Genomic DNA, 17,878 nt, shown 5'->3' with positions numbered 1-17,878 from the left:
AATCGAGATTAATCGCATCTAACATAAAAGTTTTTGTAATATACTGTATATATATGTATATATATTGTATGTGTGTGTGTTTACTGTATATACACACACACACATGCACATACACACACACATATATATTAAACAAAAACATTACTGTCAGATGCGATTAATCGTGATTAATCGATTTAACAGCACTAAAAGTCCTCTAAAATATCCAATATTCAAATTGATCCCAAATAACAATAATGGTGACTCTAATTAATTCTGAACAAAAAAGACATTTTCTTCAAATCAAAATCAATTTCTCTATCCACATATAAGTTATAAGGTCAACTGCTATAAGGTCAACGTGTGTCCAATGTTAAATGTTTTTGTTTTGTACTTTAGTACTTTAAAGTGTTATACAGAAATTGTGACCCAATTACAGACACTACCCACATTTTACCCAATATTACATTGCAAACACAACACATAAGATGTGTTAGGAACAAATTACTTTCAAATTTAAGGCAAAAACTGTATTTCAGAATTATTTCTCAAGCAAATGTATCTTTTAATCGCAGAGGAAAGACCATGTCATGCCCACAGAACAGATAACAAAAAAAATAACAGTGAACACAGGGCTCACACAAGTAAGCAGTTGTTCGGCTCCTATCACATGGCCTGAGCTTCAGTACAAGACGGTTGCATGTGACGTTTAAGCTTGACGCATCCAGTCATGAAATTATATGTAAAGTTAGGGGTCGGTGATAATTTGCAATGCTTTTAAAAGAAGTATATTTTGCTCACCAATGCTGCATTTATTTAATATTAAAAAAAGTTATATTGTGACATTTTATTGCAATTTTAAATTACTGTTTTCTATTTGAATATATTTTACAATTTAATTTATTCCTGTGATCAAAGCTGTATTTTCAGCATCATTACTCCAGTGTTCAGTGTCACATGATCCTTCAGAAATCATTCTAGCTGCTAAAATCAAATGTTTTGGCTCAACAACAACAACAAAAAAACTATGCAACAGTTTGCATCAATCTTTTTGAGTTATTAAACAGTAACTTCAATTAAAAAAAAACCACATTGAGTTAGATGAACTTAATTTGTAGCATAAACAATTTAACAAGTTGATTACCCTGGAACCAATTAATATCTGTTAATCTTATCTATTAGTCTTGTTTATTATTTATTTAAAAACATTATTAACACAGACATTTCGATTTAAATTACACACAATATTTATTTATTATTATGTCAACCGATCTCATCAAAATAACTTAAATGGTTTAATTACTTGCAGCCATGTATTTATTTAAGTTGAGGTAAATAGGTTAGCTGAATACATTTTTAGAGAGTAATATGCTGATTTGGTGCTCAAGAAACAATCATTAATATTATCAATGTTGAAAACAGTTGTGCTGCTTCATATTTTTGTGCATTATTTTTAAAAAAACAACGTTATATCATAAGAAATCCTTTATAACATTTAACATGTCTTTACTGTGCCTTTTGATACATTTAATGCATCCTTGCTAAATAAAAGTATTAAATCTTACTGACCCTAAACTTTTGAACGATAGAGTATCATTCATACATGTAGCACAAGCTACATTCTTAGGGTTACGCATAGATATATACACTATACAAAACCGCCGCCATCTTGGAACAGGGGTCTTGTCATAGGAAGTAGCTAGGTAATACAGTACATATCCATAATAAAGGCTAGATGTCTTATGGCGGAGTCTCTATCATCATCACCGGCGGCCATCTTGTCACAGGCAAGCTTTCTGGCGGGCTCTGTACCTGATGTAAGATAAGTGATCAGCACCAACACAAATACTCCTATCTCGTTGAAATCTTGACGGATTTACAAACGGTTTAGTTTCTTAGAAACATTATTAACGTGGCTATAATTCTGGATGATTATTTATTGATACACTTATTATTCATAAGTGTGCAGTGTCATAACTACATCTCTGACGTTTATAACAAACCAAACCATTTGAAAATCGGTAGAAAATAAAAAGTACATGCACCATTAAAACACAATGTTACGAGTGAGCCTGTGACAAGATGGCCGCCAGGTGCGGACGTCGACCTCCATTGGCCAGCAGCGCGGACGAGACATCTAGCCTTTATTATGGATATCTATGGTTAACACTGCTATCTCCGCCTGTACTTCGAATTCATGGATTTTCATGCTGAATTCATTGACTTTTGTGCTGCGTATGGATGTTCACACGAACGAAATCTGAACTAGAAAGATTGTTTTTTTTTTTTTTTAAACATTTTTTTTTTAAATACATGCCTGACCATTGGAACGAACCAAAAAAACTAGAAAATCGCATTCATGACGATTTATGGTGATTTTATTTTCGTAAGACCTTTGCCTACATTGACGCTGATGCATTAAAGAGGAGGGGCTCCCCTGTTCCAAGATGGCGGCTCTATTGACACATTCGTTCCAATGAACTGCCGTAGCCAAGGCGACATCTAGTGTATATATCTATGAGGGTTACGAGCTCGTTTAACAAACTACTCCGAAGTATAAGCAATATATTTAGTGATGATGCCTAAGCTTATGAGGAACACATGAATGTGAGGTCCCCAGAAATGTATGAATACACATTTCTGAAAATGTGTGCATGCTCAGAACTCACCCCGCCCAGGCGATGAGCGTGATGCACGCGTAGGGAGCCCAGGACAAAACGAATACCACTATGACCACAGCCGCTATTTTAGCCAGTTTCCATTCGCTCCTCATGGAATGCTGCTTCACAAAGGTGGACTTCCTAGAGCTCAGCCTTTTTAGATCTCTAAACACACACATAATACAGTAATGAACGTTTTTCAATGATCACTCTTCAAACTCAAGACGCCAGTGTGGGGCGCAGACCTGCAGGCCTGTCGTACGGCGAGGAACATATACAGGTAACAGAAGAGAATGATGGCCAGGGGGATGAAGAAGACAAAACAGCACAGCATCATGGTGTAACTCCTGTTGGCGGGAGACGGCGAGACGTAATCCCACGTGCATGATGTCATCAGACCTTCAGGGATGTAGGAACCTGCAAGAGCAATTTCATGCACGCTTTTAACAGACACTTAAAATGACCTGTGTTTTCTTTATTATAAGTCTACTTTAGGTCACATTAGAATATTTAAATTATTGAGATTTAATAGAACATTTAAATCCTACTCCAGCCAATCAGAGGAGCCAGACTCCAGGCCAGAGAGTAGAGCCAGATGCACAGGATGGCCAGAGAGGTTCTGCGTTTGGAGTTCCACTGGATGGCCTGCAGTGGTTTGGTAATGACCAGGTAGCGATCGATAGAGATGGCCAACAGGTTTATCATCGAGGTGATGCCAAACAGTGCGCCACAGAATGCATATATTTTACATCCTAAGGGCAAATAGAGAGAATACATGCATAAATATATCGTTTCTTACATAAAGTCAATACTGTGATTTACAGAATTTATAAGCCTTCAAAATATCATACATTTAGGTGAAAAGCCTAAATTTGAATTGTCTTAGACACAACTTTAATTGAAAATAAAGTGTTATGTAGTGGAGTGCATGCAAAAAAAACCTAAAAAGAGTTACCAAGTTCTCCAAACATCCACTCCTTATACAGGCAGTTGATGAAGAACATTGGAGATTGTGTGATGGCCATGAGGAAATCACTCACCGCCAGGTTCACTATGAAATAATTTGGCAGGCTCCGCAACTTTTTATTACTGCACACACACACACACACACACACAAAAAACACACATTAAAATCAAGTTAAATTTTACTACTGTTAAAACAGATAGAACAGTTTATCAACAATGAATATTATGTGTTGCTTCTACCTATATGTTTTTCTTCTTTCATAAAACAAGATATTTTTAAGAATGTTGGTAATGGTAACCAAATGGTTTTGGTTCCCATAGACTTCCATAATAATACAGTGGAAGTCAATGGGAACCTGAACTTCAAAATATCTATGAAGAAAGTCATTTAGGTTTGGAATGACATGAGAGTGAATAAATGATGACAGAATTTTCTTTTTGGGTGGACTATCCTTTAAATTGAATTTAAGTGCAAATACGTGATGCAAAAACATTTTTTGTACACTTGGACTGATCATATCCCTACTAATCTTTGTTAACTTGTTGTTAAGGATTGTTCAATAATCAAGTAAAACAAAACCTTACATTGTAAATGCATAAAAGTTATTTGGATCAAACAGATCAAATGCCCCCATTGCAGTTCTGTCCATCAATGATTCTCAGTATTCCCCGATTTCCTGGAATAGCAGTCAATTTCCTTCCACTATACAGAAGCCCATGATTGCAATAATTGCATCCAATTATGGAAATGCATCAAACGTGTCATTTATACCTCATTCACAATATTCCTAATTTCTAGCACATTAAGCACATTTTTCTTGAACACAAAGAAAAAAACAATTATGGAAAATGAGGATTAGGGCTGTCCAGTGACCTGCAGGGTGTTTTATATACATAACTTTAATCTGAGCAAGTGGGGATAGTAAAAAAGAAAAAGCTTTTTACCAGTATTTCACTGCCTGCTCTAGTTTTACCGCACTGACCCAATTCACTAAAACAATTAAAGTCAATATTATATTCGAGATTTGGTGCAGCATTATCCAACAGATGAGAGATTATCTGTTGAAAATAGGCAGGGAAACTGTCACTATATCACTTTAAGACTTAATTTTTAATACTTTTTATTTTACGATGTTATCTCATGGAAAACAAATCCATTTAAATATTGCACCATTTTAACTCTTTAACGTGGACAAAAAATAAACTATACAAAAAATTTAAGAAAAATTGACTCCAACAAAAAGAACTAGATAAGGAGACAAAAGATAACACTAAATAATGTTCATAAGGTTGCTTTTTTATTAATTGTTATTTAACTCTTTCCCCGCAAACCAACGCCATGCGTTTTTGACCATTTTCACAAAAATGTCATGGCCCCCAGAATATTTTGTTGTAGGAATATCTGCACATATATAAAAGAAAGAACAAACCACATTCATGAATCCTTTTTATCAACACTTGAATGTGGGTAAGTTTAATAAAAAAAGCAACATTTTGAGCAAAAAGCTGAGAAAATCACGTTTTTGTTAAAGACTACATCTGGATCAGATTCAGAACGATGATCAGTTTCAGTAGATCGAATCCATCAACACCCCTAATGCCTGCACAGTTTTGATTTATATGCTATTTAATGTTGATGATCGCTTTATTTTACATATGATTACATATCATATTGATTGTTTTTGCATCTTTGTCGCATGTGTTTTGATCTAGATATTCAGTACTCTTTCAGAAGATGCATAATAGCGCTCCCATATAACAGTGAAAACACGGAAAATTCCATCAAGTTTCATCAGCGTTTGTCTCACAAATGACAGAAATTTCCATCAATGGCGGGAAAGAGTAAATAATATTTTAATGTATGTAATTGTAACGTGTTAGAAATGCCTGAACAAAGATTAATCAAAAATACCTATTATTAAACATAGAGAAAACACATAAACAATATAGAACCTGGAACAGACTGAACTAAAGGCTTAAATACACAATCAACGGAAAACAAAACAGGCATGAAACTAATTACCAACCATGGAAAAAAAAAAAATAATTAGAGCTCAGGCAAATGGGCACAAGGAAAACCAAACTAAAACACAACTGACAGAACTAAACTGTAACAGAAGGGAGAGGGAAGAGCCGAGCAGAAGGAGCCAGGCGGGGACCCAGACCACAGCCAGGACGAAGGCCCACAGCGGAGTCGAAGGAGGAAGGAGCCATGGCCGGTGGACCCAGGGGGACGACCGACAGAGTTGGAGCCCCAGGCGGAGAAGAAAAGAGACCAATAAGACCAATAAGACCACGCGACACTATGGATCTGGAGACCAAGGCGGAGCTACAGCGGCGAGGATCCGAGGTTGAGCCAGGGTGCCAGAGGACTGAGGCGAAGGGAAGGCGGAGCCCAAAGATGCTGAAGGAGTGCAGGGACGAAGCACACCTGAAGGTCAGGAAATCTGTACCGGAGGGACAAGGGAGGTCGGTGGAGCAGTAAGGACGATGTTCCCAGGTGGAGCCGAGTGAGGGAGGAGCCAAGATGAACGGACTCGGCAGCTGGAGGCGAAGCCAGAGTATCCTCTTGACAATGCGAAACGGGAGACCAGAAGACCCGAGGCACATCCACACAGCAGAGTGGAGTCAGAGGAGGGGCCGAGGGACTGAAGGGGACTAGCGGAGGCGTGGAAGATGAATCTGGCTGTTATGAACAGAGGCGATGGGAGAGGGGGGCTGGGCGGGATCCTTGGAGACACAGGAGACTTGGAGCTGGGCGGGATCAACGAGGATGGGAGACAGGAAAATATCCTCTTCCATTCCCTCATAATAGTTAACAGAGGCCGACGGGAATGTGGGCTCTACTCCATGCCCTCGAACTCCACGAGGACACTCCCAGTGACAGATGGTGTAGCCGGCTCATTCAACCTGGTCAAACAATCCGTTAGGCTCGGCCTCCGGGGTTATGATTGGCTGAGTGTTTGTTCCATCTAGCGCTGACATCGTGGCAGTGTGTGAAAGACGGCTGGCTGGGCTCTGGGTCCGGAGTGGGGCTGGTGATGTCCTCCTCTGTGGGGCAGATGGTGAACGGAGATTCGTTATTCACCAGGACCCACTCCACAGGTGGCGAAATCTCCCTGAGGACCAACACCGGGCAGGCGTGCCTTGGATTGCTCGCTGAGGCTGGTAAAGTAGAACACACAAAGCAAGCAATCTGGATAGTGTGTATTGCCGGGGACACACTTATCGACTAGCTGAAACATTCTAAGACTGAACTGAACACACTTACAGACTTTCCACCGACTGCAGTAGATTTTAAAGCAACACCATGTAACTTTTCCTCTGCGGTCGCCCTACAGGTTGGAAGCGGAATTGTCCATTACCGCTGTCGTAGCCTACCGAAGCCTACTGTCGCACGCACGCTCGCTGTTTATCCAGCACCGGCTTTGGAATGAACGATGTCCACAGCCAAGGTAGAGTATGTTGCATGATTTCATGAAAGTATGATGTATTGCGACATCAGAAACAAAGAAAAACAAAATAATGACTATTGTAACGCTTGACGTAAAGCAAGTCAAATTTGTAGTTTTCTTATGTCTCATTAGAACTACAGAAACTCGACCCGATCTGGCAATCTTACATAGCGTGGTTATAGCAGATATAGGACCGCAAAGCGGAGGCATAAGTGCCTTTCACCCTGTTACGACTTAATGAACCACTGAAACGATTTTGGAAACATTATTTTAAGGTAAAAAATCTTACTTAGTGTTGCTTTAAACACTGACTGTGAGCATTGACTGAATGCGACTTGGGCATGATCAGTCGTAAGTATCAAATTACATTCATAATCGGCCTTACAGTCATTAAGTGTGTCCCCGGCTTAAGGCACACCAGATCTAAGAAGTCCTTGGTGTGGTCCTCTATAGATTTTGCTCCTCCTTTTCTAGGCAGAGCAGTTGGATGGCCAACAAGTACATAACAGGGAAAAAACACTGCAACAAATCAAATCTAGGTTCGGTATTCTGTAATGTGTTAGAAACGCATGAACAAAGATGAATAAAAAATACTTATTTATTAAACAAAGAAAAAATACTAGGAGAAAGATATAGCAATAACACATTCACATAAACTAATCAACGGAAAACAGAACAAGTGTAAAACTAATTCGCAACCATGGAAACAAACAAAGAACTAGAACTCAGGCAAAGGGAAAACACAATGAACTGACAGAACTAAACATAACTGTAGCAGTAATACTTATGCTATTCATATTATTATATTATATCATTTAAATATAATGTAATTACATATTTATATATAATATATTTATGTGAATACAGTATACCATTAAAAAATATTACACAATGCTTACCAGATTAATAGTTAATGAACATCCACATAAGTGACATTAAATAGTTTTTGAATGTTTACATTGTGACATATCAGCTGTCCTTCTAACATATCAGTAACAGTTTATAGTAAGGTCTTATTGGTAAACAATGAACAATATATATTTTAAAGCATTTATTAACATATGATAAATGTTCATGTGTGTAGACAGTGCATTTATTAACGTTAACAGACACAACTTTTGACCTTTGAGAAACTGTATGTTCAGATTAACACGAGCTAAGATAATGTTTTAAATGTATTGTTTATTGTTAGTTTATGTTTGCTAATTTAGTTAACTAATGTTAACAAATGAAACATTATTGTTAAGTGTTACCAAACATTTTATAAAGCATTTAGCTAATTATTTTATAATGATTATGCATGCAGCTTTAATGACTTCATAATAATATATTTACTTTTTACAAGACCTATTTAAAATGTAGTTAATTTGTAGTAGTTTAAAATTATTTAAAAAAAATAATAATTCACGGAACCATTCTCTTATACGTATACCCAAGCATCAACTACTCAAATATAAATAAAAGTGTATGAATCATGTTTAACAGAATTAATGTAGGCTACATTAACTAATCCAGTAAGAATTAAATCATTTAATAACGTCTGTTAATTAGTTTAAATGTTTCAAAGTGTTGCCTAACATAAAACCCCAAACTTTCTGAGATGAGCTCAATGACATTTGCTTCAGTTCTTCAGTTCATCCCCTCAGCGCTCATACCTGTAAAAGGCGAACATGACCAAAGCGTTACCCGTGACTCCCAAAGTGCCGATGATGAGGACGAGGAAGGCGATGATGTAATGCACATGATCCGGGATGTCCAGTCTTTTGTATATCTGCCGTTGGGGCTCCATCGTCAAACTGAACACTGAGATACACCAACTAAAACTGGAGAAGAACACTTCAGCAAAGCAAGCGTGAGTGCAGACTCAGTCATGGTCTCCGTCTTCTGTTTCCAGCATCACCACTTCTCAGTCTGTCATGCTCAGGCTAAGAGACTTCAGTTACACTATCAGTAACAGCAACAGACGGACAACACAGCGACCTACTTGTCGGAGCAGTTTAGTCATGTCACATGACACACCCCACTCTCCATCATCTGTCCCACCCTTGTCTGTGTCTTCATGGCAATCTCACGCTCATCTCACACACACACCAGCAGCACATTATTTATTCAACAGAAGAGAACATCACATTCTCTTGAGAAGACCCAAGCCGCCCGAGACTAAAAGCAGCAAGACTGAGAGCATGTGTCAGATAGATTATAGTGCTTTCTGTCTGTGTTCGTCAGGTCTGTAATGGACGTGGAGTCTTTTTTAAACAGGTCAGAGGGTGAGAGTGGCAGAAGGAGATTCAGAATGAGAGAGTGAATGAGGGCTTGAACATGAACAGCTGCAGGGATTCGTGATGCTGAGCTTTAAAAAAAACACCAGGAACCTTTCCTGAGGTCAAACCTGTGGGACAGAGCGACCTGATCACTGCCTTTACAATCCACTAGTGTTGCTTTGTTAGTATTGCTAATGTACCATTCATATTTTGAATTAGTTCCTCTTACATTATATATATTTTTTTTCATTTTAATTTTAGTAATTTTATGTGCATTTTTATTATTTTTTCATGTTTCTATTTAGCTTTAAATTGTTTTTATTTTAATTTTAGCAATTTTCAAATTCAACAAATTTAAGTTTTCATTTAATATCAACATTTTCAGCTTTCAATTACTGAAAATGATTTTTAATAGTTTTAGTTTTAGTTAACGATGACAACCCTGCAATCCACCGTGTATTTCTGAATAGGATTCTGTCTTTCATCAATATCTGAAAATGCAAAAATATATATATTTTTTAAATTTTCACACTCAGTAACATTAATCACATTGGGTAAATGCATTGTCCTCATGGACAGTAGACATATACTGTACACTGTGTAGTTTTATACTCATCACCACGTTTAATGTATTCAATTTCAGCATCAATTTTACTTAAACTTATTAGTGATTTCAACTTATTTATCAACCACTAATGAAGTATGTTCTAACATGAGGTAACAGTCGATCTGCATCCGAAACGTTTTACTTCCCTATGAGGGGAAAAAAGAGTATGTGAAAAGAATAGTAAGTCAAAATTCATAGTATTCATCAAACAGTATATAAGCAAATAGTACCCAGATGACCTATGTCTGATGAGATTCTGAAATGTGCATCCAATGAACACAATGCTATCCCATGAGGCCACGGGAGCGGATTTGTGAATGGCGAATGCAACTGAAGCTGTAGGTCACGACAACATGACGAATGTAAGATTACATTTCACATATAGAACATATAGCCTACTTTTTCAAAGGGATAGTTCACCCAAAAATGAAAAATTTGTCTGTATGAGTTTCTTTCTTCTGTTGAAAGAAGATATTTTGAAGACTGTTGGTAATCAAACAGTTGACGGCACCCATTGATGTCAATAGTAGGAAAAAAATACCATTGAAAGTCAATGGTTACCGTCAACTTTCCTAAAAACTTTAGCAGAAAACAACAAAAACCAGCAAATAAAAAAGCTTAATGGTTAGTCCTAAGAGACTGTGTGTGTTTGTCTGCATGTTCTGCTCGTCCATCTCTTTAACACCGTAATCCAGGCATCACTTCTGTTCTCTCCACGGCAGTCAACGGCATGCTATGGGATTGAAAGATGTGGGATTATATATCTGTCCATAATCCTACATCTTAGCTAAAACCTCGCTGACAATAACAGCATTACTCTAATTCAGCCTATATGACAACCATGCTCACAGCAACACGACTGAGATTATATTATAGATCAAGGAATCAATCCAACTAACCTGGAACATAAGAGCTTCCAACTAATCTGAGAAATGGGAAAGGATGAGGTCTGCGGGATCATAACACGCTCTTAGAAATAAACTTGCTTGATAAACACAAATGAATGTACACTACCTTTCAAAAGATTGAGTCACTAAGGTTTTTAAAATAAATGGACACTTTTAATCAGCAAGGATGCTTTAAATTTAACAAAAGTGACAGTAAAGACATAATGCTGTTCTTTTGAACTTTCTATTTAAGAATCCTAAAAACGTATCACGGTTTCCACAAAGCATCCACCCACAACACTCTCGAGTCTCGACTCAATATAAAGAGGAACACTGCGTCCAAATTCACTTAGGCTACTATCCATCCTACAGTATTCAAAATTAGAATCAGTGTGTCCCTAATTGTATTGACACAAATCCCAAAGACACCCAGGTGTAATTTTTCCGGTTAGAATCTGAAATGCAGATCCGTCCACACTTTAATATTGCCCACAACCCTTTGTGCGTTGGACGAGGATTCAATTAGAACTAGAAACATGACTTAAAAGTGTTAAAAAACTACAAACATGGCGGATGTGTGCGACCAATAGTAGAGAGGTTTGAGTGATTAATAATCAGTAACTAAACTAACGAAAATATATTTATTCAATGTTATCCGCATTATATTTTATTTGCAACAACATTGTGAACTTTTATAAAGATACGTTTGGTCATTAAGGGACAATGTGTACTTTTTTATGAATTTTATTATTTAAAAATCAATATTTTTATTCATAAATATGTCCTCAATGGTGTACAAATACCTCTGCCAATTATTTGACTTATCCCCGTAAACGAAGAATTTATTATCTTTATATACATGGGACGGGTTGGTCCACGGCATAGACAGTATAAGAAGTGGACAGAGCCATCTCATTGGAACTCAGTTGAGACAGTTGAAGCCCATTTTTAGCGATTTTTGAGCACTTCCGTTCCTGAGGCGCAGACTCAGACCGACTCAAACTAAGCTTGATGACGTGAGCAACCTGTCTGACAGACGTAAATCTTCTAGTAGCTGTGCGTGAAAACTGCCAACGTTAATCTTGCAGAGACGGGGAACTTGAGCAAAGAGTTCTTTGGCGTGAGTGAGCAGGAGTAAGTATTCCGTTGCTTTTATGGACTCATTATCTATGGGCTTCTCCCTTGACGGGACGTCCCCCCGATTGCCTGCGAGCTTCTCCTCCTGTCTGTACGGTCATTTCTGTACAGCGCGACAGAGAGTCGAGTGGTTATGACGCAATCGTTAGCCTATTTTTACTAAATCTGTTTCTACGGGGCCATAATGTAACATAGAAGGTAATGGAGCCCTTTATACATTGTCGTGTGTCTTTAGAAATAAATAATGGACAAATGGAGTCTTTAAACGCCTCAGATGTAAAGTTATTCGCTGTCAAAGTGACGCCAAAATGAATGGGAGTCAATGGAAATGCTAACGCAAGTAAAGTTCTGCTACAACATGGCGGCACCCGGCCGGCTTCAACTCCCGGTCGATGGATTACCCCCTTGGTCCACGGAGGCTTCCATGTAGTTCCGCCATCTTGAAAAACTATAATAGCAGAGAGGGACAAAAAGTACTAGGCCAACGTGTTTCCACAGCGCGTTTTCGTTCAGATTCAGCGTAACTGAAAGCAGCAGAAACGGAGGAGCAGAGCAGGGAGAGGCGCTTGTCACTGCCACGGCAAGTTTAAAAGGCTGCGTTGCAAATCCTCGTCGCCAGAAAAGTCCAAATAGATCGTAAAAGAAAACGTGACCGGAGATTACAAAAAACACGAGTTAATGTCGGGATAGCTTTTTCCAGGTGGATAGAGCTCAGCTAACGCAGGAGAAAGATTTCAAAAGAGACGCTGAAGTCCTGCTTTCTTCTCGACAGGTAAGTCAATGTTACAGTCTTAATTACAAGCTTTTTTTCAGACAGAAGAACATTTATAGTTAAAAGTTGATGATGATATCTAACAATGCACGTACTTCAGAAAATATAACGAATAAAGAAGGCATAACTACTTATTACAATAGTTCATGTTTTTCACAGTCAGTAATTCATACTGTATCATTCGACGAAGTGCTATTAGAAGACATCCTGTCATAGCTTTTTGGTACTTAATGGCTACCGTAGATACAACGCGCATTTGAAAAAGCGAGGCGATGGAGAGCACAATAGAGGGAATGCGTATGACGTCACCCTCAGCTGGAGTGATTGCGGTCACGCCCACTCGAGTGGCAAAAAGACTGAGCGGCAGCATTGGTTTTCAGCGTGAATGCCGTGAAAAACACAAAAAACACATCTAAAATGGGAAAGAGCTTTGCGATTGACTGTACAACTACATTTCACAAGAAATCTGAGGTATATTTTTACAGACTGCCAAAAGCTACAGAACAGAGAAGCAAATGGATCGATGCAATTCATAGAATCAACTTGACTCCAGAGAAAAGTGGATTTGCAGTTATCATTGAGCACGTTTACATGCACACCAGTAAGATGATAACTCACATATATCAGCTTATTGAAATAACCAGTTTCCCGTTTACATGCAAACCAGTAACCATGACAACACAAGTAAACCGTGTTTACATGACTTTATTAATAAATCAGGCCATGACCGTGTGACGACAAAACAATCATTTGCGTATCTGACTTCATTTGTTTTGTCGGTTGATGTTAAATAAAGCTTGCAACATGTCAGCGGGAAACTTACAGCTCGTATATTCTCTCATGTCATGCAGTTACAGATGCAGCGTTTTGACTGAACCACTTCTACTTCTGCTGCAGGAGATGAGAAAAAAAAGCAGAAAGCAGGTTAATGCGTTTACATAATGCGAAATCCGAGTAAGAGGCAAAAAACTACCAGTGTAAAAGAAAACGGGTTTCCCGTGTTTACATGACCACATGCGTTGTTATGACAAAAAAAAACTATAGGCTACAAGTTTTAGGGCTGGACGATATGATTATAGCCTATATATAACATTGATATGAGTGATCACCTGGATTTAGACCTACCTATATTGTATTTATATACACAGGCAAATTTGCTTCACGTATTTCCCCGGCGTCGAAATCAGGCACACAAATGTCAGGAAACACAATGGCTGCGTGTCAATATGGATCACTGGATCTTTGGTAGGCCTAAATTGTAAGGAACACTTATATCGAGTCCAAACATCGTTTGTTTTACTCTCGTTTCCGCAGTTTCCCCTATTAAATCCAGTCACGCAGCAGCTCTTTTGCCACTCAGTCCCGCTGAGGGGGCGTGTTCACGTGGGACACGTGACATCAATGCATTCCCTCTATTCGTTTAAATGCAAAATACATTTTCACGCTAGATGGGAGAAATTCCTACACATTGTCCCTTTTAATTTGAAATGCATCACACGACTGGCAGATCAACATGCTACAACATTTGTTTTCGATATGGTAGAAAATTCTATTAAATTGAATGTGAAGGATTTAAACGGTGACAAGAGGATTTACAGGGCAGTTTCAACATTGACCTGATGCATGTAACCAAGCGATCCGTTAAAGACGCAATTATGAAGTATGTCCCAAATTGCCTACTCTTCTGCTACACACTCAAAAGTGTGCACTGTTTCTTCACAAAAACAGTACATACTTTTAGGGCATAGTATAGGCGAATTAGGATGCAGTGGACGAGCTTTAGGAATCCCGAATCCAGAGTTATGGACAAAAGCAATCTGATGTTTCTATAGAACAGTGGCACCGGTAAAGTCATAACATATAAGTAAGCCTCTTTAGCCTGTCTTGAACAAATCAATTCTGTAGCATTGTGCTTTAATGTAAAAATGATCTTAAATGTGGCTGATATGAAATTCAATGTCTGTTTAATCAAGAGAATGTTTTGAAGGATGGATTAATGGTGCACAACAATAACATTACATTATATAAACACTATGAATGTTAGGTTGAAATGTGATTTTAACCAGTGGAGTGCAGTGCTGTTCTAAAACGAGGAAGCCTCACAGATCAAATGTAAATCACGTCCCATGCAGTTACACGTAATGTTGTCACATTTTCCTGGTTAAATAAACATTACATCAAAACAAAAAAAGAGAAACCAAATACAATGGTATTTTGTATTCATACTTACTAGTGTAAATCCCTCATTCATCATTTTTTTAGGCCATTTCAAAATTGATTTTGGCTTGACATAAAGCGGTGATATCTAAGTGCCCAAGTTATTTACTTACTTTTTAATTAGTCTTCCCATTAATGCCATACTTTTGCTCATTCAGACCGATTCGCGAACGCGCACAAAAACAAGAGGCGGGATTTATCGCATTAACCAATCATATCCAAATCATAACCCATCATATCCCACCATAGCACGATGGAGGCATTGGCTCCTCTCACGTGACTTTCCCCATTCATTCTCAATTACCTCCCATCAAACCCACCGCACACTTAAGGGGGTCTGTTAAAACTCATTAGGCTCAGGGGAGTACTGGTACTTTAGAAAAACAAGTGATTTGTTCACTTTTTAATGTCACATTTTGTAATATTTGCGTTGTTTAATTTTTGTTATATGGGTCATTTACTCATCCAATTGTTTGTCTCCTCGAAGGAAACACAATTTCAACCAATGCAAATGAATAAAGCAAATGGAGGAAAGTGATAAATCAAAAATCAAAACATTGTTTTAAAAAAAATCTGATCATTGCATACAGAAAATAAGCTTTCCCTCATATTCTGTTTTTATTTCTGTAGTGAATTTGCAATTAAATCACAATTTTTTATCTTTTATGTCTTCAGGGATGGACAGATTTTCTTGGAAAGCATTATTTTGGCATTGGGCATATGGCTCCACATGGCTGGCAATCTATTCCCCAGAGAAATGAGATAATGTGTAATTTACCACGGCTTTAAACTTTGCTATCAGGGTCATGTGACAACTTAATCTTTTGTTGTCTTGGGATTACTTCTATTTCAGGCCAAGATGAATGGTCATGTAATTTTTCATCTGGAATGAATGATTACTTGCTGATCCTCTGTTCGGCTTAAACATCAGCTTCATGTGGAGAAATGTGTCAACCTGGGCAGAAAAAAAAAAAGAAGAAAACGTTTTTTTTAGGCATAAACATTGAATATCATAACAAGTGTGTCATCATGGTCACTCTTAAGAAAAGGTTGGGTTCTTTCAGGCGCTTCATAGCATTTTAGGAGTTCCCATCATGGAATCATTTTATGGATTTAGTTTTAATTAATTAACATAAACACATTTTCACTAGAAATGTTTTTAAATCCCGTTAAACATGAAATTATTATGCCATCTATTAAGACATTACTCCTTATATAGAACGTTTTTTGGCATAGGCCTACATCGCCATCGCATCGGTATTAATCATCTATCAACTCTCAGAAAGGGTATTTTCGTGGCCACAGAAAAATAACTCTCTTAGCATGTAGCTGATCGCATCATTAAAGGGACATTGATTCACAAGCAGGGTCCAGAATCAAAACGTGTAAAATGTACACAAAAGTTGTATTTATTACTAAATCACGAACACATAACTAATCTAAACAAACACATAGCCTACACACAATCACAGTGAAAGTATATGGAACCGGAAACAAAAACTGAGAATGAAGCCATGGACATAGACAAGAACCATCAGTTTCTTATTTCAAAGCACCTTGATAGCAAGGGGTAGGGTCTGTTGCTTATAAGAAACCTCTGTTTAGTTAAAGTTAGTCAAATGTAGGATACTTGCACTTTAGCCGTCGACGAGCGTCCGGATACAGTCTCATGAGAAAGCTAGTTCGGTCTGATGGTAGGCCTGGTAAAGTGTTGGGAAAGTTTTCGGAGGGAAAGTTTACAACCCTTTGTTTTAAGCATGGTATTTTGCATATGTAACTGGATTGGTCGTTGATGGAGAAACTATTAAAGATTCTTGTAATACTAATATGTTGCAAAGGTATAAAAATATAATATACAATATCGTGTAGGTCATCAAAATACAAATTTGTAGATAAGAATGGTGTATATGGGATCTTGATTAATCGAGTAATAGGCCTACTAAAACATTAATTCAAGGATTAATACATATCAAACACTATAAAAGAAGGGATGATTACATAGGGAAATTAGATAGGCTACATGTTGTATGTCTCAAGTAAGTAATCATACAACCGAGTAGGAAAAGGCTACATATCTATTTCTATCATAAAGCACGCATAAAACAGTATAAAGACACTATATAAGACAGATATTTATAATTAATTTTAACGAGTTATAATTAAATATTCATTTTTCCCTTGAGCAAATTTTTTAGAGCTACAAATATTAAAACACTGTTTTAATATACAGTATGTATATATATATATATACACATATTAAAACAGTGTTTTAATATTTGTAGTTCTAAAAAATTATAGGCCTGGTTTCACAGACAGGGCTTAGATTAAGCCAGGATTAGGCCTTAGTTCAATTAGGACATTCAGTAGCTTTTATAAACGACCAACTTAGAAAAAAAACATTACTGGTGTGGATCTTGAGACAAAATATTGGCAGCAACATATTTTAAGATATTGCTTTCAGTTAAAACAGCTCAAACATGCATTTTAGACTAGATTTAAGCCTTGTCTATGAAACCAGGGGATAATTCTTATAATTATATTCTTTTTAACATATATAATTAAAATAGTAGGCAGACTATATGTAGTTTTAAAGACTACCAATCTACTGTTCTGATTTGATTTAGAAAAGATTCATAGTTTGGCTTCGATAACTCTGTAATACAAGCATCTGCTAATTTACTTTAAAATAAATTTAAAGATACACCAACGTAAAATTAAGTGTCGGACATTCTTTTTATTTTATGAATAAAATCAGTAAGTCACATTTTTGATGGCAAAATGATAGGCTTTTTTAAACATCAAGGCAGAAAAAAATTAAGAGATGCATTTTTTTTGCAGACATCCATTACCGTGATAAAGAGCTACAGTAAAAAATAAACAGCTACAGTAGCTACTAAAGAGTCTTTGGGATTCATAAAAGTTTGTAGCTAGAAGGAA

The 17,878-nt window shown here is 37.2% G+C and overlaps 1 protein-coding gene across 3 annotated transcripts in view; it reads right to left on the bottom strand.

Moving 5' to 3' along the window:
- The window catches only part of opn4xb (opsin 4xb), a 19,632-nt gene extending 3,797 nt beyond the window's left edge, over positions 1-15,835 (bottom strand). The window contains exons 1-6 of one of the 3 annotated variants that reach the window (XM_056254845.1): positions 15,720-15,790; positions 8,716-8,883; positions 3,595-3,728; positions 3,188-3,391; positions 2,885-3,056; positions 2,649-2,804 (exon numbers count right to left, since the gene is read on the bottom strand). In XM_056254845.1, coding sequence (XP_056110820.1) covers positions 2,649-2,804; positions 2,885-3,056; positions 3,188-3,391; positions 3,595-3,728; positions 8,716-8,849 — 800 coding nt within the window. In that variant the 5' untranslated portion in view covers positions 8,850-8,883; positions 15,720-15,790. Of the gene's footprint in view, positions 1-2,648; positions 2,805-2,884; positions 3,057-3,187; positions 3,392-3,594; positions 3,729-8,715; positions 8,982-15,719 lie in introns of those variants that run through there. The other 2 variants (XM_056254846.1, XM_056254844.1) reach the window with 2 other exon arrangements.
- Positions 15,836-17,878: the final 2,043 nt, after the last annotated feature.

The sequence above is a fragment of the Rhinichthys klamathensis genome, unplaced genomic scaffold, assembly GCF_029890125.1.
Source record: "Rhinichthys klamathensis goyatoka isolate OS25496 unplaced genomic scaffold, OSU_Roscu_1.1 h1tg000114l_1, whole genome shotgun sequence".
Taxonomy (NCBI): Eukaryota; Metazoa; Chordata; class Actinopteri; order Cypriniformes; family Leuciscidae; genus Rhinichthys; species Rhinichthys klamathensis.
The sequence above is the reverse complement of the archived record's forward strand: the minus strand, read 5'-3'. Positions and strand labels throughout refer to the sequence as shown.